Source organism: Hippichthys cyanospilos, chromosome 7 (genome assembly GCF_059441005.1).
Source record: "Hippichthys cyanospilos isolate Australia breed blue-spotted pipefish chromosome 7, RoL_Hcya_1.0, whole genome shotgun sequence".
Classification (NCBI taxonomy): Eukaryota; Metazoa; Chordata; class Actinopteri; order Syngnathiformes; family Syngnathidae; genus Hippichthys; species Hippichthys cyanospilos.
In genome coordinates this window covers 24,095,012-24,117,087 of record NC_142375.1, presented here as the reverse complement: position 1 = coordinate 24,117,087, position 22,076 = coordinate 24,095,012, and the positions used below count along the sequence as shown (strand labels likewise).

The window sequence follows — 22,076 nt, the reverse complement described above, 5'->3', positions numbered from 1 at the left end:
ATATATATATATATAAATATGTCCAAGAATACTTTGCTCCGTGATGTGCAAGTGATTTATTCATTCAAACCACATTTAAAAAGCAAAACAACATAAGAATCTCTTAATAGTTCATCCTGAACATTTCTTTTTTTTAAAATTTTTTTTTACTTTAGGCCTGTACAATGAATGCGCTGAGTAATAGTGTGGTACCTACTTACGAACGCCTCTCGTTACGAAAAATTGAGGTTACAAAACGCCTCGGCGGAAAAATATTGTCTCTAGTAACGAGAGAAAATTCAAGATACAAAAGGCGACGTTGTTGGCATATAATATGATTTGCAGACTGGCTCACAAACGAGACTATTTTTTTGCATTGACGTTAACTGTGCTCTTCCACTTTTTATCTTGACTCGTAACAATTTACACCGTTTACTAACAAACAATAAAAGTGACATTTGCCACTGCTAACATAGTACATATTCACAATAAAACACATATGTAACATAGCCCTTTGGGCTTTTGTTAGCACGTTGTTAGCACTTTTGCAATGACATCACACAGGAAGCACTTTGCAAGACCCCAAACTCAATTGAAGTAAATTTACATGCTGAAAATAATCCCCAAAATAAACATTGTTGCTCCCGCAGACTAAATGATTGCTGGATCATTGGAAATGATAAAAAAAAAAATCAACAAGCTAAAAAGGTGTCTGTGCGCTCATCACCAACACCGCAGCACCATCTCGAGGCAAAGGAGTCATCTGCGTGTATATTGTCCGCTGCTACAATTAATATGATTCGTTTCAAGGGTTTCGGAGCGTTTTGATGATTCTTTACAAGATATATTTGGAATATTATTCACTAATGTTTTGATGCATTTTTATCATTGAATAATATTCATTTAAAGGGTTTCGGATCGTTTTCGAGGGCTTGGATCGGATTGGGCTATTGACATGTAAAAAGCGGCTCTACTTACGAACGCTTCACATGAGGAAATGACTTCCCAAACGAATGAATCAGCCCAAATTCCAATGAAATTGGCCCGCATTTTAGCAAAATGTCCGCCTCCTGGGCAAAAGGAACCTGTTGACTATTTTGGACTGGAAAGCTCCCAAAAGAGCAGGATTCGATCAGTCCCTCCCATCTCCTTTGTTTGACGTTTCTCCATATACGCGAGCGGCTTTCCCTGATCTGGGCGCCCGCCCGGGTGCTTTTGAGCCAATCCAGAGCCCGCGTGGCCGCTGTCAAAGGACGGCGACGGAGCGCAGACGTCGTCACTAAATGAAAAAGTCCAGACGCAAACGCTGATACCGTCGTGAGATTTGGCCCGTTTGGCGACAAAAACGCATTGATGTTTGGAAGCCTAACCCCAGCTCGTATATTCTTCTCATTTGAAACCCAAGCCATCCGTCCGTCTTACTCGGTAGTTTGACCATTTTTGCCTCGTTTTCTTCCACCTCATTTTTGCACTATTTTCCAGCTCCCGTGATAAATAAGTGGTCGCGCCATGTTGAAATCTGACATCTTGTCAGCATCTGGGTGAAATTTCAGCTTCCTATTGCCTCCTTTCAACGTAAAGATCAAAGGATTGGATAAAATACCGCGCGATGGTTAAATCGAAGCCTCTGGCAACGACGGCGTCCCCCCTGTTTGTCTCCGGGTTTACGGTCGCAAAAATACTCGCAAAACCTGAAATCTGCAAAGTGGAAATTGAACACACCCTCCCCACTTTTTTTTTCAGAGTTAAGGGCCAAAAATATCAACATAAACACAGAGGTAAACCATGAAGAATAAAAATCCACGCAGTAGAGATAAATAGATGAATAAATAAAGAGAAAGAAAGAAAGTAAGTGACTGCTTTTTGACTTCCGATAAGACATTTTGTGGCCGTAGGTAAAAATGGAAGTAGGAAGTGTGTCTTCCCGACCGACAAATTGCAAAGCCTTGCTTACCTTCCACTAAGTAGCCCATTAGCATTAGCGCCATTTGCATTGTCATGCGTATTGAGTGTTAGCTCGCGCTGCGCTCCGTTTTCCTCGCGGCCCCCCCTGGGGGGGGGTCCTGAGCGTGCACAATGTCTCATCAATGTCTCTGGCGTGTACTTTGAATGGTGTGCATTTGTTGGGACTTGACACCAGCACTTTGCCTGCATGCTCAGCACTAAAAAAAAAAACAAAAAAACAGCAGAGGAGGGGAAAAACTCCACCATTGTTCTTTTCATGACTGACAGCGACTTATTTGCTTCGTTCTAGGATTTTTTTTTCATTGCGTTACAGGGTCAGTGAACGACATTCTTTTTCTAGCCAATTCCAGTTGTAAAAAAGTGATCGTTAAGAATTATTAGGCGGGTTAATGAATCAATCGGCTTTGATTAATTTGGTCTTGGTGAAAAACCCTCGAAATTGCGAAAAGGAGGTTTTGCGCAATAGTTTTCAGCAGAGCTCCCCAACCGCCGGTCCGCGGATCAACCGGTACCGGTCCGCATGGGCCGCACCCAAACGAATGAGGTTTTACGCCCGATTGAGTCGCTGCTTTAACAGTTGATTGGTTTGTGCTTTGTTTTTTGGCGCCTCCTCCGGCCGCTCCTGATATTGCGCTTTGTAGTCAGCGGCATCAACTGGTACGGGGCCACGCGGGCCGCGCCCGAAATAATGTTTGGAAACGGATTTAGTTTATCCTTTAAAGGGACGGTGCGTAAGGTTTAGACCGTTTTTCATCCCCAGCAGGCCAGCAGGAGGGGCAAACGCGGCCGCCTCCGGAGAAGGGCCGCCCCCGCGTAACATCGTTCCAATCCAATTTGCGTCGGCGCTTCGTTATCCGACGGCATTTTCCGCCTTCGGTCAGGCGACGTCGGCGAGGCCGACCCGAGGGCCGTCGGGATTTCAGCGGGCGGCGGCGGGACGAAACTTAAAGCTTAGCCTCATCCGACCGGCGGCTGTCTTGCAGCTCCATGCGGCCCGGCGGGCGCGGAGAAGGCGGCGCGGGGGCGGGGCGCTCCCGCCGCCCCCCGCCCCCCATCAGCGGCAGCAGCGTGGGACCCAACCCCACCTACTTCCACGCCGTGTACCACGTGACGGGCGGGGGGCCGGCGGCGCGCAGGAGGGGGGCGCTGGTGGTCCACCGGGACGTGGTCTTGGCCCACCAGGAGCACAAGAGGCTCAACACCCCCAAGGCCAAGAGGAAGCAGTGGGAGTGAGTAGCGCCTTGGCTCTTTTTGCTTATGTTTTTTTTCTTCAACCTCATCAAAGACCTTGTTTGTGCGTCTTTAGGATTCGTATGAAAGTCAATCATAGAGAAATCTTGATTTTTCACTTTGAGGAATTCCCTCCAATAAATAAAATTGCGTGGCATATATCGCTTTCCATTTAGCTAACTCTTATATATGGATTTTATTTTTAAATTCGTATATATTCTTTTAATGATATATTTTAGATATATTTGAATGATTATTATTGCTTAATATTTATTAAATGCTTATTTTGTTAAACGAATGAAATAGATGAGGACAAAACGTTCCTCTATTGCTAGTTTAGGAACGTACTTAGTCTATAAAAACATTAAAAAGTTATTCTTCATTCACTTTTGTGTATTAAGTGAACAGTTACGTTTCATTAATTACTAGTGATAACTCATCGTTACTGTTCAAAGGAAATACAAACATTTAAGGAATAAACCGAGGATTGAATGAACTGATAGAACAATCGTCCAAACTGCACTCGTTACATTTAGCTCACAATGAAACGAAACGAAACTGGCGTTGTACGGCCTCGATCCGCAATGCTCGTCTTTGACCGCTAGAGTTCGCCAGACTGACAGAAAAGAACTCTCGCGTCTATCGCGCGAGGCCGGCCCAACGAGGACTTGCCAACAGGTCAACGTTGGAAGTGCGCACGGCAAGAAAATGAATTGCGATTAGACGATCCAAGCAAATGAAATGAGACGTTTGGCCGCTCGACTTGACAGCGCATTCGTTGTGCGTCAATCGTTGTTTGCTGACGCTCGGCGTGTCGATCGCGTTGCGCAATCAGCTAATAGTCTCCCTTTGGCCGAATCCAACGACAATAGGAGCAATTAGCTAATTCCCCCGCTGACATCAGCAGTCCTCGTAAATTGTCGGGAAGGCTCGCCTTTCCGAGCCGCCTTGAACGCGGCGTGACCGTAAACCACCGAAGTTGCCTTTTGAAGGTGATCGATGAGTGTGCGCGCGCGCGCGCGCGTGTGTGTGTTTGTGTATGTGCGGAGGCCGCTTAGTTGTCGTTTTCTTTGGCCGCGTGACTAATGCCCCTCCCGCTGTATTTTTTTTCTCTTCACATTGGAGCTTTGTGATACTCATCCGAGAATTCCTTTTCTTCTTCTTTTATTTTTTTGAAGAAAAAACACTTTTGTTCATTTGGTGCCAGTCAACTTATGTTAAAAGTTGACAAGAAGAGTTGTCTTCCAAACTCAAACAAATCACCATCGTCTCACCGTTTTGCAGTTCTTATTGAAGGTGTAGCACTTTATTTCTTTTTTTTAAGTTGTGCAGCGCAGTAGACATTTTTCAAATTAAGAGCAAATTCTTTGGCACAGGAGGCAGCTTCTCGGTAAATTGTGACTCCAAAACATTTAGGCCCTAATTTAATGTCCTTTCATGGTTACATGATGACAGGAACAATACATTTCTCTTTTCAAATTAAAAGCGAATTTAATTAATCATCTTATGCTGAGGCTAATTTATTTGGCTTTAAAAAAAAAACAAACACGAATTTTACTCTTGAAGACGTAACAGGAACACGACACTTTTATTTTCAAATTAAAAGCAAATTATTTGGAACAGCGCGATAAACCAAAGAAACGTTTTATTAGCAAGTAGCAGTCGATTATGAATTTGGGTTGTTGCGGGTGCCAGAGATGATTGTAAAAAGCATGTGTGGTGAACGATGAGTAGGTTGATGGATAAATGCTAGCTTGCTAGAATGTCAGTACTTCCTGTTCCCCGTTGGCCCCGCCCCCGCCGTTTTTTTTTCTTTTCTTTTTTCTTTTCTTGCTCTGGCGCTCCACTCCCATTAAGCGGCCCATCAATTCGTACGGCGGCGTGAGAAGCGGCCAAAAAAAAAATTGAAAGCGCAGTCGTCCAATTAGCTGGGACGCCGCGTCGGCTCGCTGACTCGGCCTGCCCGTCTCACACACGCACTCTCACAAAAACCGGTGTGATGTGTGATTTTTTTTTTTTTTTTTTTTTTATTGCTGCCGTTGAAATAGTAGCTCGCTAGCGAGATACACACACGGTGTACGTAAATATCCCTTTTTTTTGCGTGTCCACCGTTGTGTCCATTTTGTCTCAGTAATGTAAAAATCGGTCACATCCCAGGCAAACATATGAGACATCATTGGAACGACCGGGATGTCCTCCATTGAGGACGCGAGGACTTAGAAGGGTCGCTCCAATGAGTCAAAGGATAGGGAGCAAAAACTATTGTCCACACCAGTGGACATTAGTGGATAGGATTTCTTCTGTACCTTCACAATACTTTATTCATATAATATATCCATTAGATTATGATAAAATGAAAGTACTATCAAATAGTTGTATGTATTATATATATGTATTAATAAGAATAGAAAATGATAAGATCAAATTAAAATATAAATACAGTATTGTAATTAAATATTTGATTTGGTAATAAGTATGAAATAGTAATGAAGATATAAAGGCGTATATAATGTTTTTTATTTATTAGATATGTATTTTTGCGATATAAATCCGGTGTATAATTGCCTAGGAATTTGTATGGAGGCGACCCGGGGGCTTTGGGGACTTCCCGCGGGGGGGGGTTGCGCTCCCCGATGATGTCGGCGGCCTGGCCTTTTTGCTTTCTTTGGATTTTGTTGCTGTTGTCCCGTCTTCCTGGCGGTCCCGCCCCTCGGGAGAAAGGTCTTGCGTTTGCCCAGCCGTCCGCGATTGCGACGCCGGTGAGAGGTGCGTGCGGCTCCCCCCCGAGGGTTCCAAACCTCGCCAAATTGCCCATTTTCATCGGTGACGGCCACCGTTTGCCTTGCGCCGTTCCCTGGCTATTTCCGTATTTGCGTATGAGGAACCCCCCCCCCCCCCCGAAAAAACAGTCTGCAACTCAAAGAAAGCCATTCCGTGCAGAAACGCGGATAAAAAACCCACCAATGACGGCAAGGAAAGTCCCTCTTCCGGGAAGTTTGAGTTGACTTTATTTTTTGGAAGTTCTAAATCGGGTCCCGCGGGACGCGGCGGCTCGCGGGCCAAGCTAGCCGGCGCGCGCTAACGCCGACAGATGGCCGGAGCCCGCTTGAAAGTTCGCGGCGCCGCGCACAGCTCCGGGAGGCCCTGGAAAACTCTCGGGCCCTTATGCTCAAAACGCCGTGCGCCGTACGCCTTTCTTTTTTCTTTCATCCTTCGCCCCCATTCGGGAATAAAGCAAAGCGTCCGGGAGAGGGGTGCGCTTTTGTGCGCGGGGGCGACAGCTTGCCGACGGGAAGCTTCAAACGCCGCTAACGCGCGCGGCCAGGCTGGCCAAGTGAAAGCGATTGGAAAACAGCCCGCAAACAACAGCGCCTCCTCCAAAAATTCCTCCCGGCTGCTCAACACGCTCATCGCAACAATGCTTGCAGGACGAAAATGTCAGCGTTAAGTCCAAAAAGATCGAGACGCCAACGCAGATTTTAGTGTGTGTGTGTGTGTGTGTCTATATATATAATATATATTTACATCTACATAGAGAGAGAGGGAGAGATATGCAGGGAAAAATGTCATCATAAAAAACATCTTTGATACTTATTTATTAATGTAAATCCACATATATTTTCAATTAAGGTTTTGAAATGACTACATAAAAATATAGAATATAACAGATAAAATGTATTGCATATGTATAATATGCATAATGTTTTACATATATACATTTTTGTATCCTTCTATACTATAGACGTTGTATGTATTGTATACTTTCCTTTGAAAAGCAGCAAGCTTATTCATTTGCGTCCACTATGGTGGACATTAGTTTTTAAATATCTTTTGACTACAGTCCCACAAAAAAGCTAAAAAAAAAAGTTTTATTTTGCTTTTAAAAAAAGCCAGCCTATTCATTTGCGTCCATTGTAGTGGCCGCTCCGCTCGCTCGGCCGCTCGCTCGGCCGATGGCTCGCGTTGTTTTGTTTGTTTTGTTTGGCAAACAAGTGTTTGTCTGAAAGTTTTTCCGGTCAGCCACAATGCGCGCACAGTCGACGGGTCTTCTTACACATCGGAAGAAGCAAGATTTGCCAAGTTTTAAACCCGGACCCGGAGAACTAGCTAAGGGAACCGCCGGCCTGCTAATTCAGCGGACTCGCCCGCGACCCCGGCTACCCACTTTTAAACAACTCCTCCAACTCGGGGGGTAAACGCTTCGCCGCTTCCTCTTCGACGTCGCTTACGTCGGACTCGTCGGCGCCGTTTTAGTTCAGCCCTTCTCAGTTGTTTTTATAAATTACCGGCATCGTTGAAATGATTAACGCGGGCCTAGAGCGCCCTCTTGCGCTTTGGTGTCAAAATAACATGTGAAATGGTGCAATAATGTGTTAATAACTTCACACATAAGTCGCACCAGAGTATAAATCCGGCCAAACTATGAAAAAAACTGCGACTTATAGTCGGAAAAATACGGTATTTGTCTGGGATGCAGTTCACTTTGCTGACACAAAATGGACACGGATGAAGCAAATGGAGCTTTTTTTTTTTTTTTTGTGTGTGTGTGTGTGTGTGCAACTTTTCACCCATCTTTCCTGGCTTGCAGGAACTACCAGCTGCTCTTCTCGCATGTCAGGCGAGGGAGGGGGTGGTGGCGGGGGGGGTCGTTGAGGGGAGGTGCCGCGCGCGCGTGTGCACGCGCTCCCAGGTTGGTCCGCCGATCTGCGCGGCGCTTTCGTCAGCTCAGATGCCGAGCGCGCGCGCCGCCAGCGCCGCAACCCCCGTGAGCGCACCAGCAGAAGAAGAAGAAGAGCGAAAAGCGGGATAGAGAGAAGGAAAAAAATCTGTGAAAAAGCAGAAGAGGGATGCGGCCGGGCGCGGGCCGCCTCCGCGCACCCTTTGGCGGCAGATGATGTGGATGACGCTGGCGATGAGGGCTACGCCGCTCCTTTCCCTTTTCCGGGACGACGTCGGGTTCCCGTCGGGCCGGGACGCCGCCTCCTCCCCGCCTTTGGGATTATAGATGAGCCTTGTGGAGAAGGAGCGCCTTTTTCCGTCGAAGTGAGGAGATTTCAAAGCGCCCCGGCATTCACGCCCAAAAGAAACGAGCGACGCCTCGGCGCTGGGGGAGGAGGAGGAGGGGGAGGAGGAAAGGAGGGGGGGAGGAGGAGGAGGAGGGTCGGGGGGGGTGCCGCACCGTCCATCATCAAACATCAACAAATGTCAGCAGGATTTCGGGGAAGCCCCCCAGCCGGCGCCGCGCGCGTAACCCGAGCGGCGCGTTGCGGATATCGGCCGGGCACCCCGCCGTTGCTTTTTTCAAACTCTCTTCATCCTTTTCTTTAGTTGTTTTTGTTTTCTTTTGGGGGGGGGGGGGGGAGGGAGAAGTGGTGGCGCATGGGGTCTGGACCAACGGGGGGGAAGCCAACTGCGGATGCTGTCGGGATGCGGTAGGCTGCTGAGAGGAGGAGGAGGAAAAAGGGGGGAGGGCAACGACGCAGTCTCCGGCACCGGCGGAGATGATCATCTATGCAGCCGGCGAACGGACTTTATTTCTTGGGGGGTTTTTTTTGAGTAGGTGTGGTTAAGATTACATAAACTCCTCCCTCCCTCCCTCCCTCCCTCCCCACCTGCACGGAGGTGTCTCCCCGCCGCCGAAGGAGAGCATCTAGAGGAGGAGGAGGAGGAGGCCGGTGGCATGTGGAGGCGTCCCTCCCGGATCCCTTCTCACCTCCGGCGTTCGGTGTCCGCAGAATGGCGCGCTTCGGGGACGAGCTCCCCAACAGGTACGGCGGAGGAGGGCAGGGGGGACAAGGCGGCGGGCAAGGAGGCGGGGCCGCCGGACGAGGGGGCAGCCGCCAAGGGGGGCCCCCCGGGGCCCAGCGGATGTACAAGCAGTCCATGGCCCAGAGGGCCCGAACCATGGCCCTGTACAACCCCATCCCCGTGCGCCAGAGCTGCCTGACCGTCAACCGATCGCTCTTCCTCTTCAGCGAGGACAACCTGGTGAGAAAGTACGCCAAAAAGATCACCGAGTGGCCATATCCTTTTCCGGCTGGCGCGAAACTCCGGATCTTTCGTAAGTAGGGCGGCTTTTTACGCGGAAGTGGCCGAGCTCCCCCCGGAAATGAGAATCGCTCGATTGTAAAGGGGCCTCGAAAACGGTGACAGCTACGCATCATAAAGTCAAATAGTTTCCGGGCGGGCGCTCCTAAAGCCTCGAAACCGATCCTAGTCAATGTAGCGGTTGACAGGACGAATGCGCTTCGCCCGTTTGCCTCCAGATGGCGCCGCGGTGTTGGCGACGGGCGCGGAGAGGCGCCTGTTTAGCTCCTTGAATTTGTACGTTCTTTTTTTCTGCTTTCCGGTGACCCGGCCGCAACGGAGGCCGGTATTGAGGGCTCCGTTCATAATTTGAGTGCCCCGATATAATATTCTCCATCTATTTTCTTGCCACGGACACCGGCTTACCAGCCGTAATGCCCTTCCGCTTTTGTTTTAACGACCCGGAAAGTCGTGGGGCCGATCGGCGATTAGGACGCCGCGCATTTCCGAATTCACCGATTCGGGGCTCTGACGAAAGACGTCCGGAAGCTTTCGGCGGTCGGGGCTGGGTTCTATCCGTTTTCAGCATAAATTAGCCGTCAGTTTGCAGCGCTTGCGCCGCGGAGCTCGATCAGCTCGGACGCTGAGGGCCCGACGCGGCTACGCTTCCTACCGATGGCTTTCGAACGAGTCCTTTTCCACGTCGTTCCCGTCGTCGGTATTTTCTCGAATAGTGGCCGCGACCCGACGACGCGCTTAAATAAACGAAACCCCTCCCCCCGTTCCCATCAGAAAAAATATAAGCGTTAATCGGGAAGGGAAGAAAATGACCTCGTTGGCGGAGGAACCGGAGCGGCGGTTTTCTCGGAAAACTTGCGACATTCGCCGCGCGCTAAAGCTTTCCGTTTCGCTAAGCCGAACGGCGGCACCTCAAAGACGCGTCGCCGCGCGCTATTTCTTCGATTCGCGGCTCGATTTTGATTTGAACCCCGCGCTCGGCCGCGTGGGGCTCCCGACCTTTTTTTGCTAACCAAAACGGCAGCGACGTATCGACTGCGTAGCGTTTAGCATGTTAGCGTGATCCGTGCGTGGGCAGTGACGCAACTTTGGAAATGTCTTTGCGTTGGAGTTGTGAGTGCGCTCGCGCGCGCGCGTGTTCGTGGCCAACGGCCGATCTTGAGTGCTGATGTCAGCGCGGCGCAGACTTAAGGCTGAGAGGGAGGAAATGAGTGCGCGTGCACCTAATTACTCGCGACCATATAAGGAAAGCCGGCGTGCGAGTCCCAGCGGGCGGGGGCGGGGGGGACGGGACTTAATTGCCGGGACGGGGCAGGTCGGAACGTTCCGTAGTCGGAGAAAAGTAGGAAATGTAAGTAATTTCACGCGAAAGCTGATTTGTGACTCGCGGGGGTTGAGTGTAGCATTAGCGTAGCGCCGTTGGCTCCGTTCCATTTGTCACATACCCTCCTGAGAGTCCAGCCTTTTTCGATCTACGTCCGCTATAGGGGACATCGGGTTTTGCTCTATTTCTTTGGACTACTTACCCTATAGAGTCAAGAGTTTGATTGTCGTACGTCTTGTATTACGATAGCGGCGAAACCCTTATTCCCGAGCAGACTGCGTTCCTTCATCGAGCAAATAATTAAATAGCGATAAAACAACGTAGGTCTTCTTGTCGAAAATTTGCTTAGTGAACTATCGCCGTTAGCGTTAGCGAACTGGCATTTAACCGATCTTTTTTTTTTTTCGATTTTGGCGGAAACTTTTAGTCGACCTACTTTTGGCTTACCCGACTCGGTCGACCTTTTTTTTTTCCCCTCCAGCCCTAATAATCACCAATCGCGGCGCAGCTCGTGTACGTCACCCGATCATACTTCGAGAAGAGTCGACACATGCTCGGTGGTTACCTCGGCCTTGATCATGTGACATGATTTCCTGTAGACGGCAAGTGGAAAAAAATCGTTTTTGAAGCTGTTAATTGGCCAAAAACAGAATTAACTATAAACGGTATTCACTGAAAATGGATAAAAAAAGTTGAGTATCGTTAAAAAAATGCTAATTATCCGCTAACTACAAAAGACACAAAAACAAAACAGTGTGCATGTGCGTGTGCATGCACATGGGGCGATTTTACTGTAGCACCCGTTCAGCAGGATCACTTACCTCACGCACACGTTGGCGTACATAAAAGGCGACATTTGGCGCCTTTACGGTCCACCGCGCAATGTGTGGCATCGTCACGTGCCCGTACACACGCAACGCGTCTTACGTCATCGCCGGAGTCACTATGAGGCGCGCGTCCATCACGTTAATGACAAGGGTGAGCAAAGCGTGGCACGGGGCTCCGCTTTTAGGCCACTTTTTCACATCAAAATGTTTTTTTGCTATAAATGTATTTTGGTGAATATATTGTAGGCTTCTCTCCACATGAAAATGATTTACTACCAAAATAGTTTTGGGGGCTTGGAACAGATTAGGCTGTTTGCATTTAAAAAGTGGCTGTACTTAGGAAAAAATTCACGCGACGTCATGACTTCCGGAAAAAAAGTAGAGGTACCGCTGGAATTGACTAAAGAATGTGGACCTTGCGTCCTTTCTTTGGGGAGGGTGTGCTCTCAAGAAAAAACTGTGTCCACCCCGGTGACAAGATCTTGTCACCATGACCCTCGTTGCTAATCGGCTGGCTCCGTTGCTATGGCAACAACAATCTCTCCTTCTCGCGCAAGTGTGTGTGTGTGTGTGTGTGTGTGTGTGCGTGCGTGCGTGCGCGCGTCGCTCACTGTCTTCTGACGAGAGGCCCCCTTTCCATTTCCTTGGCCCAATAATGCAAATTTCTTATTCTGGCTGGATCCATTTGCGTAGTTTTCACGACCGAAGGACATTTTGCATTGAGTGAATTCTTAAATTGAGCTTCAAGCTCTTTTTCTTTTATTCTTGTAGATGAAAATTTTAGACCATACTTTTTTCTCATGCTTTGAACCCCGCGGCTTATAGCCAGTGCGGTGTGGCGTATTTGCATTTTTTTTTGTTTTTAACTAGCCACCGGGGGACAATCTCCTGGTTAACAAAGAAGTACCCGGTTTTAACTGCTTTTTTACGCGCCACCAGGGGGCATTCTCCATTATAAAACACAGCCAGGCGTGTAACTGTTGCGCTAGTGCAGTATTCTAACAGTCCGAGTATGCCTGTGTTATTTTGAAAACCTCTCGGTGCTGCTCTTATTTCTAAACCAAGATGTGGCTTCCGGTGCGGCCTACGCATGACAAAAATACATTTTCCGGTCAATTTTTGTCATTGCGGCTCATCGTCCACTCTGCCTAATAGTCCACAAAACATGAAGGTACTTAAAAAAGGAGAAATCATTCAAATAATTTAAAAAAGACAAAAAAAAAAAAACAAGGTTTGAGACCCATTCCTGAGGATTAGGTTGAAAAAAAGCAGATAAGAACTTGAATGGTGTTCCTCTCCAGTCCTGTAGGTGGCACCAACATCTGTTTTCCCCTCTTTTATGGCCTTTTTTATTGCTTATTTTTCCACTTGTAGATGTCAAAAAGCCAATGAGAGGCGCTCATTTCAGTCCTACTTCCTTGGCAAGAAAATGGAGGCACTCAGTAATGAGGAGCGACGGCCACTAGTGAAAGAAGGAGGGAGGGAGGGAGGGAGGGGTCAAATGTACCGCGGCGCCCCAAAAACCTCAATCTGCTCTTGTCCTCAGGCAACCTTTTCGTTTCTTTCCTCTTATGTAATCAGCCGGCGAGTTGCGAGCATGGTTTCCCGCTGTTGGCGCTATTCTGAAAGGGGTCGGCGCCAGCTTTTTACTCGTTTTGCTCATTTGGACACACGCGCTTTGTCAATTTGGATCGTCCAATATTCCAGCGCAAGTTTCCATCCCAGGAGTGGAAGCGCAGATGGGAAAAATATGACGCTAATGTATCGAACGACGTTAAAACAACGTCATAAGGATTTGATAAATATTTGTCCTGTTTTTCCACTTTTACCGTCCAACTCTCTGGATATCGCTAGGGCGGATGCAACTGAACAATTTCAACGGCGAAAGCAAAACAAATATTCACGTAGTACCGCGCTTGATGTGCAGAAACATTTTTTGGGTCCAAGTACTGACAAGAGTCGATTAAAAAAAAAAAAAAAGTTTACCATGTAACAGCATTTGTAGCATTTTACTACATGTCGCGTCGGAACAGAAGTCGCTCGTCGGCGCTTTGACGTTTTACGCAAAGCGTCCCGCGAGACGGCCCGACCGCGTCGTCGGCGGACGGCGGATCGTCGCTCGCCGGGGCGGGAGGGGGGCGAGGTCAGCGAGGCCGTCAATCACCGCGGCATCCCGGCGGGCAAAGACGCTGAGGAGGACGAAACGAAGACGAGGAGACGGATAAGTGACACTTTAATTAGGTAGAGGCCCGCCCGGGCTTTCGGGACCGCATTTGATGGCTTTCGGGGGCTCGGAGCGCCAATACGCTGACGCGCTTGGACTTGAACGCCGAGCGGCTGCCGAGCGGTGGCTTTTTATCATTGGCGTTCGGGCTCGTCCTCTCGTATTTCCGCCAATTTCGGCGCTCCGACGTCCTCCGTTCCGAGTCCGCTTGCCGGACACTTTTTTTTTCTCCGCACCTCGGTCGATAACAGCCGGGTCGGAGGTCATCCGCCGGAGTCGCGTCGCCTCCCTTGACCGCGCGACAGCCGGGCGCGTGTCGTTTTTGGATCGAGTGACCGTTACCGTGGCGATTGTACGGCGTTCCCTCTTCCGTTTGCTCGCTACTTGGCAGGTCCACGTCCGACCCCTTAACTCTTGCCCCGCCTTTGCGTCACAATTCCACCTATTTGGAAAAAGCTGGCTCTTTAGCAAATCCGTCAAGCTGTTAAACGCAGGCCCGCAATTTGGCGAGTTCCGGCAATCGCTCCGACTCCAGCCCGATCCGGAAGCGCGGGATCGCTATCGGACGCCTTCCGTTCCGCCGTAACGCTTGCGAATCTACCAAATCAACATTTACTGTACGTTTGGCAAACGGCTTCTCGGCAAAGTACTCGTTTTGCAAATCTGCCGGCAAAGTCAGGCTGCGGTTCCACCCCTTCCGTCCGCTCTCACTATTTGGCAAGTTCAAGCCGGTCCGGCTTCTCCGTTCAAGCCAGGCTCGCTACCTGACGCGTCTGAGGGCAAACTCGATCATCGGGGTCTCGGGCTCCTCGGGACGCACGCGCGCCGTTTCATGAAGAATATGCCGATGAGGAGCCGCACGCTCGGCTTAATTATTTGAGGCTCACCTGGGAAGCGGGTTGAGATGACAAATCCCGAGTGAGAACGTTAGTTTTGCTTTTTCTTGGCTCTGCCCGATCCCGGCTAATGCGGATTTTGAGTTACGCGGCCGCTGTCAGTTCAGCGTAAAATGGATTAAAAAGGGAACGCGCGTTGAGGGTGTTAGCGTAATGCTGAGAGTTTCATCGTTTAAGCTTGTTGGGATATTCAATTTTGTACGTTTGCGCAGGAAAAACAGGAAGATTTTTTTGGGGGGTGAATTGCCATTTTCATGACTTTCAAAACGCGCAAGGTTGCATGCGTGTTACAAAATGTGTTTTTCTTATTTTTGGAATTCTACAACTTGGAGTTCTTCTCAAATGATCAAACTCGAGCTCCTCGCATGCACTTGCTATGTTCGCTCTAGCGTTTTTGTTCTTTGCCAAAGTCACTAAAAAAAAAAATCCCCAGCGGTCGGCCGTTGTTTTTGCCTGTTGGATTCAAGTGGAGTCATTTCAAAGTAGTGGCAAAAATGGGGACACCCCGAACGTCTTGACGCCTTCTTCCACATGTCTTCTCCGACATCAGTGCGTGTGTGCGTGTGCGTGTGTGTGAGAGAGAGAGAGAGGGCCAGCTAGTCCGCTTCAAAATCTCTTCTGCGTGATTCACTGGCGAGATGAGTCACCGCAGCAGCGCCATTGTATGCATGCGCATGGAGTGTGTGTGTGTGTGTGTGTGTGTGCGCGTGCGTGTGTGCGTGCTTTGTGACTAACATAGAAGGCGCTGATGTCACGCTTGTCCTCGCTGCACAAGTTTTCATTTCCTGAACATTTTCTTCACCAATACACACAAAACTCTCACACACATTATTTCAGTTCATTCGGGGACTGTGACCAACGGCGTGTACTTTGCTCCTGTATGGCTATACTTTTTATTTTTAATGATTTTATCATGCCGATTTGGTATTCAGCCCCAAATGCCATGGGGTATGCTAATGCACGTCAACACCCCGTGGCATTATGGAAAAAAAAATGCGTTAGGTAAATGTAAACGTATATACACGTTTTTTCAAACTCATTTACAGCAAATACTTGCGAGTGCATTGAAATGTAGCGTTTATGTCAACGTAAAGACTACCGTTAGCTCGCGATAGCATTTAGCTTCCTGTCTTCGAAGGCTCGGCACGCCGATACGTGTCCGATCGATATCATTCCAAATGCTGTGAGTCATAGAAAATATGGAGACATGAATGAAGACAGTAGTGCAGGGAGTGGCGCCCCCCCCCCCCCCCCCCCCCCCCACACACACACACACGCTCGCAGAGGGTGTGTTACCTCCTGCTTTCAGCAGCTTGTTAGGCCAGCAGAGTGTCTCGTGAATAATAGATGCTAAAGCAGGCTAGCATGTAGCACACACACTAAGGAGGGATTAAAAATCAAGTGGCACCGCATGGAAGACCGCCACAAGGTTCTGACCCGCCACCTTGACTCACTTGTTAGCATCCCGCGTGCGCGCGCACACTTGTACACGCACCCGTCTCATCCTCTCATATCAAACATGCGGCCAGGCCGCCCTCTGGGCTCGCTGTCCACTCCGCATCCGCCAGGCCCGCGTAAACGCACGCGTGCGTACGCGCTAAGCTAACAGGATAATGACAGACCAATCAGGCGCGGGCCCGATACGTCCGGACGCATCCGGTCGTCGGATCCCCTCCGGCGGCCATTACTCCGGCAGGGTGCCGTACAAAAACGTACACGCGGCGGCGCAAGAGGCGCGCTTGGATGATGGTTGTGCGTCCCTGTCGTCGCCTGAAAAATTCGGGGGAAAACACAGCAATTGGAGTTAGTTTCACTTGTGATTATGTCCAGCAAAAAGTACCAAAAATATTGGAGTTATTTTGTCTATTTACAAGCGTGTACCCCCGTGCAGTATTGTGTTTGAATAAGGATTGATTTCGAGTACATTTGTGCACTTCGAGCTATTTTTTTTTCCCATTTCAAATAAGCTGTAACCAGTATACGCTGAAAGTGGATTGAAATGGCTTTTTTCTTCCGCCGACGTGAACGAGATACATTTTTAGGTCGCTTTTATGCAATTTTCAAAGATAACGATCTCATTTACAGTCGCGGGTGGGATCGTTTCTCGTTCTTCGGGGGTGTGGGTTTGCAAAACGAATCGAGAAGCGGCACCTTAACCCGAGCGCCACTCCTTTCGAATGGATGATCCTCACCACGATCATCGCAAACTGCATCGTGCTGGCTCTGGAGCAGCACCTGCCCGACGACGACAAGACGCCTCTGTCCGAGCGACTGGTAAAGCGCCGGCGCGGCGCGGGCCGGCCCGGCCCGGCCCGGCCCGGCCCGGCGCGGCCCGGCGCCCCTCTTCACTTCCCGTTCCCGCTCCCCGGTTTAGGAGGAAACGGAACCCTACTTCATCGCCATCTTCTGCTTCGAGTCGGGCATCAAGATCCTGGCGCTGGGCTTCGCGCTGCACAAGGGCTCGTACCTACGAAACGGCTGGAACGTCATGGACTTTGTGGTGGTCCTCACCGGGTGAGTCGCCAAAGTTTTTCGTGCGCCTGTCACCTTTGTTGGCAAGAAACCGCAATGATGTATTTACTCAGCCAAACTTGTCCCGAATGTATACGCGTAATGCAATATTTTTTTTTCACCAGCGATTCGTGTTCATTTCCTGCGACTAGCACTGATGTATCTGGGTCAATGTGACCCGCAGGTGTATGTATTTATCCAAAACTGTTGGAAAATATTTTTTAATTGTAAACACACAAAGTAACAGAGACAATACTTAATACGTTCATTTCTTCTTAGTAATCACACCACGGGTCAATTTGACCCGGTGTCCTTTATAGTCGTACAAAACTAACCTGCCAACTAACAAATCTTGTGATTACAGGAAGTATTGTCTCTATTAATTCGAATTTCACAGTGTTGTTGGAACGTGTCATCGGTATAATTTTATTCTGCTCACTAATTTAGTATATATTGTCTACATTTCTGTTGCTGTTCACTGCCATCTTGATTCTGCTGCGAGCGAGTGTGTATTTGTGTGCGTGTGTGTGTGTGTGTAGGCGGCAGGTGGTGTTTGTGTGTGAGCGCGTGTGGTTTTGTCGCGTGATCTAAATATGGTGGCCCATGAGAGAAGGGGGAGGATGACAGTGGATGCTAGATGCTAACAAGATATAGTGTTTGTCAGGAGAGCAACACACACACGCACGCACACACACACACACACACACACACACACACTCAGCAGCGGTCCTGCTTTGACACGGCGTGGCGCGCACCTCTAATGAGTACCCCGCGTACGTGCGCTCACACGTGCGCACGCCCCCTCAGCGGCGTGATCTGAGCGCCGCCGCGGGGAGCATCGGCCGGGTCAAAGTGAAATGTCATCTCTGCGAGGGGACGCGGGGGCGGTGACCGCGGCCTCGTCGTCACGGCAACGGCTCCCAAAAGCACCCCGGATAAAAAGCTGTGCCGAAATACTTAGCCGTTTGCCCGTACGCTATCAAATTCAAACGTCGGCCGACGCTAACTCATTTATTGAGCGTTAAGTGTTTCGTCGCGCTTCTACGCTAGCTAATAGTTTAGCAACTGAATAGGTTTTATGTAGCATGGGTTCACCCGTACGCTAGCAAATTCAAACGCCGGCCGACGCTAACTCATTTATGGAGCGTTAAGTGTTTCGTCGCGCTACTACGCTAGCTAATAGTTTAGCAAGTGAATAGGTTTTATGTAGCACGGCTTCATGGAGTCGATGCTTTTCCGAACTCTTGTGTCACTCTTGTGAGGAGGTGAGGATGATGTTTTGGAACTGATCGACTTCATAGCGGCTTCCTTTGCGCTTTGTTTGGCTCCTGCCTTGTCTTTTGGCGCCGCCCTGTTGACGTTCCATTTTGTAGTGAGGAAGGACAGCACAAACTGTCGGCGACACGCGTGGTTCAAATCTGGCCCGCGAGCGTCCGGAAGCTTTGTCGCGCGTGATAATATGCCCAAGATGAGTTTGTTTGGTGTGACTTGACGACCCGTGACTGTGGATCACACGCTAGCTAGCTAATGTTAGCACGTTATATAGGGCTTTTCGCCCGTGCCAGCATATGCCAAGTACTCATTTGCATCTAATCGTATCTCAATGACTAGCATTTGTAGTTCAGTTAGATGAGCGATTTCATCAATGTCATGTGTGTTCAGTTTTGAACATTTTGTAGCGCTTCCACCTTCCCCGACACTTGAAAACAAGCCTGCGATGTTATTCGTGGAAGGAAATTGCTAGCGCTAATGGCTCAGGAATTAAGCTGATTAAAAAAAAAAAACATTATCGGGGGGCCAGGTTAAACTTTTTTGCGGGCCGAATCTGGCCCACGGGCCTTATGTTTGACACGCATTTTTGTGTGTGTGTGTGTGTGCGCGCGTGTGGCAACCGGCGATAGATACTTAGACGGAATCCTGTCGGTCAGGAAAGAATTGGAAGACGGCCTCGGCACGGGCGCCGTCAGGCTTGGACAAACAGAGTAAATAAGACGGCGAGGAAGAGGAGGGCGAGGAGGAGGCGGGAGGAAGAAGCGCACGTGACGACGTCTGCGCGTTTTCCCCCGAGCCGGGCCCAACGGGACGGAAGGGAGGAGGGGGTAGCGAGAGTGATGTACGGCGAGCCGGCGCGCGTCTGAGGAAGGGGGCGAGGCGAAGACGGAGATGTGAGGAAGGGGGCGGGGGGGGGGGGGGGGAGGGCGCCGTGCGCGCGTGGGCGCGCGAGCGCGCGCCAGTGCGCGCGAGTGCTGCAGTAACCTGCTTTTCCCCGCTCCTCGTGATCAATCACCCGGCAGCGAAGCCCGCCCGACGCACGCGCCGCTATCTTATGCGCTCCTCTTTCTCGCTCACGCGCACACGCGAGACCGGGCATACGCGTGGCCTATATGGACGATTTAGGGACCTTCGTCTTTATTTCACTTCAGTGTTTCATCCGGGGCGGGCGGGTTTTCGTCTTTGCGGGGTCCAATTGGAATTTCCGCATTCATTTCCCCAAACGTAGGACGGCACCCTCAATTTCCGGCTCCCATTCCGCTCTTTTTATATTACCGCGTAGAAGACGCTTTGGCAAAATGATTGCGAAACAGCGAAATAAATCCCATCTTCCAAAATTCTTGACATTTTTCCTGTTCGTATCCGTAACCCCCCCCCCCAAACATAAGGCGTACCGGCGAATACGTTTGGGGTTGACTTTTACGTGAAATTTCGACGCGCTCCAATTTGGGAGCAGTTTTGGAGACGTCGAACACCGTTTTACGTGACGTTTCGGAGCGCTTTATACGCTACCATTTTGAAGCGGGGACGACTTTGGCGTGAAACTTGGATATGCTACATACGCTCAATGCAATCTTTCGGACTCAATTGAGCACTTCCAGATGTAATTGATTATCTTAGTATTTCATTGCCTATTTAGGACTAAATTAATTCAGTACCACCCTTTTTCCTTTTGCCTAACATTCAAAAAGAAATAAAAGCGACAATACGTGTCAGAAATGAGAAATCAATCGATCATATTTAAAGAAATACAATTTATAAAAGAATGAATACGACGTAAAATTGTGTCTGGCATCAAACGAGTAAAAATGTCAGGCAGTGAGAGCGTAGTTTTCTGTTTGGCAACAAGGCGTCCCCGTTGAATGGAGCCGCATGCGCGCGGAAGGCGTTACCGTGACTACAGTAGCCGGGACGTGACGTCCGGCAAATTGGGGGAGGGGGTGGGGTGGGGGGGCTGAAAATTGTCCCTTTGCCATCACTTCAATTAGCTTTATTGCGCCGCAGTCATTTACGCGCGGGCGGGCGGGCGGGCGCGCGGCTTCCTCCTAGACCTTCCTTCCTTTCTGCCCTCCAACGCCATCAGCTAAAAGGTTGCGGCTCGCGCGTACCGCCTCGTCCGCTTTTTTATTTAGGCGCTAAATATTGCCCGCGGCCGATCGGCCGAGGCTGCCGGGTTGCATCCGCAAATTCGCTCCCCGAACGCCGGTTATTTTATTCCTATATATTATTTAAGCGCGTCAGTACCTCGGGTAATCGGTTACTTTACCACCGTAAGCAGTCAGCTACTTTAGACGTCAATTTAGTACTTGTACTCTCAAGTCATCGATTGCATCGGTACCTTAAGTCATCGACTACTTTGGTACTTTAGATGTCCTTTAGTTATCCATTACTTTCGTGCATCAGTTCCTTAAGTCAGGAGTTACTTTAGTACCTTGAGTAATCAGTTACTTCAGTAATCAATCACTTTGGTACCTTGAGTAATCACTTACTTCCGTAATCAATCGCTTTGGTACTTTAGATATGCTCATTAATTACTTTATCATCTAAGTCTAGCAAAGTCGCCCGCCATCCGTCTAGCATACACAATCGTATATACTTTGCATGATCGAACAATTTGAATAGACGGAAATGGTAGCTTTTAAAAAAAATCCCATTCGTCAAATAATCAACATGATTAAAATAATCATTTGCTGTCTGCTTTAATGGTGCTTGGCGCAAATCGAAAATGTGGCGTAACCGGCCGATTTTTCCACATCAAATCGAGATACCTATCCGACCCACTTTGACCTTATAGCTGGCGCGAGGAAAACAGTGCGGATCTGGCTTGGGTTTTGTTTTTTTCAATTCGATGCCCCCTTTGTCAAAAAGCAGATGTAACTTCCCCAAAACGGACAATATTGAAAGGAGGCGAGCAACAAGAGCGATTCGGGAGCATGTCGATGGCGGGAGGGCGCCGGGGTCCGTCGCGCGGGGCGCGGCGCGGGCGCGGGCGCGTCGGCTGAGCTCAGCAATAATGGACGAGTGAGAAAATGAAGAGGGCGGAGAATGCGGTCGGGAGCGGCCGAGTGCTTCCGCCCCGTGAAAGCTCGGTCAAGGAAAGCCCGGCGCTCACGAGTCCTTCAAATCCTTCACGTTTACGTACGTCCTCCGACGTGTCGCGCTTCAGCTTCCGTTCAAATTTTTGCCTTTGAATAAATCCGCCCGATCGCTTTTTATGACTTCGGGATTTGTTTGCGCGCCTGTTTGAAATGTCTCGATTTCTAAAGGGCCGGCGCTTAAAACGCGGATCTCGTAGGTTTAATTGGCCGGGACGGATTTATGGCAGCCCCGCGACTCGGGTCGGAAAAGATTTATGGCAGATTTATGACTTGGGCTGGAATAGATTTATGGTCGATTTATGACTCGGGCTGGAACAGATTGATGACATTTCAATTTGACCGGCCGACTCCCCCCGCAAACCCTCCCCCAAAAATCCACAATTAGTGAATCTGCGAGCAACACTTGTGCAGTGTTTTCTTAAAGGGTTTTGGCAGATATTTGCCCTCTACGTTTCTTAAACCCCGGCTATCAAACTTGAGGCCCGGGGGCCACATTTGGCCCAAAATATAGTTGATACGGGCACTTCATTTTTCTTGCTGAAATACCCAAATTTCCCAAATGTATTAAATATGCAAAACAGCGGCATCTGGTGGGGCAGTGCCCCTAATGCGGCCTACTTCCTGTTTGTTTACCCTTGCTGCGCGTTTGTTCAAATATGCATGAGCCTCATACCTCGTTAGCGTGCGCATCACCATCTAGTGTGT

General features: G+C 49.3%; 1 protein-coding gene across 11 annotated transcripts in view; it reads left to right on the top strand.

The window, feature by feature from the left end:
• The first annotated feature begins 8,909 nt into the window (after positions 1-8,909).
• Positions 8,910-22,076, top strand: part of cacna1ab (calcium voltage-gated channel subunit alpha1 Ab) — a 63,156-nt gene continuing 49,989 nt past the window's right edge. For 8 of the 11 annotated variants that reach the window (XM_088418784.1, XM_088418786.1, XM_088418789.1 and 5 more), the window contains exons 1-2: positions 15,809-16,764; positions 16,865-17,004. In XM_088418784.1, coding sequence (XP_088274910.1) covers positions 16,672-16,764; positions 16,865-17,004 — 233 coding nt within the window. In that variant the 5' untranslated portion in view covers positions 15,809-16,671. Of the gene's footprint in view, positions 9,198-15,808; positions 16,765-16,864; positions 17,005-22,076 lie in introns of those variants that run through there. The other 3 variants (XM_088418793.1, XM_088418791.1, XM_088418792.1) reach the window with 3 other exon arrangements.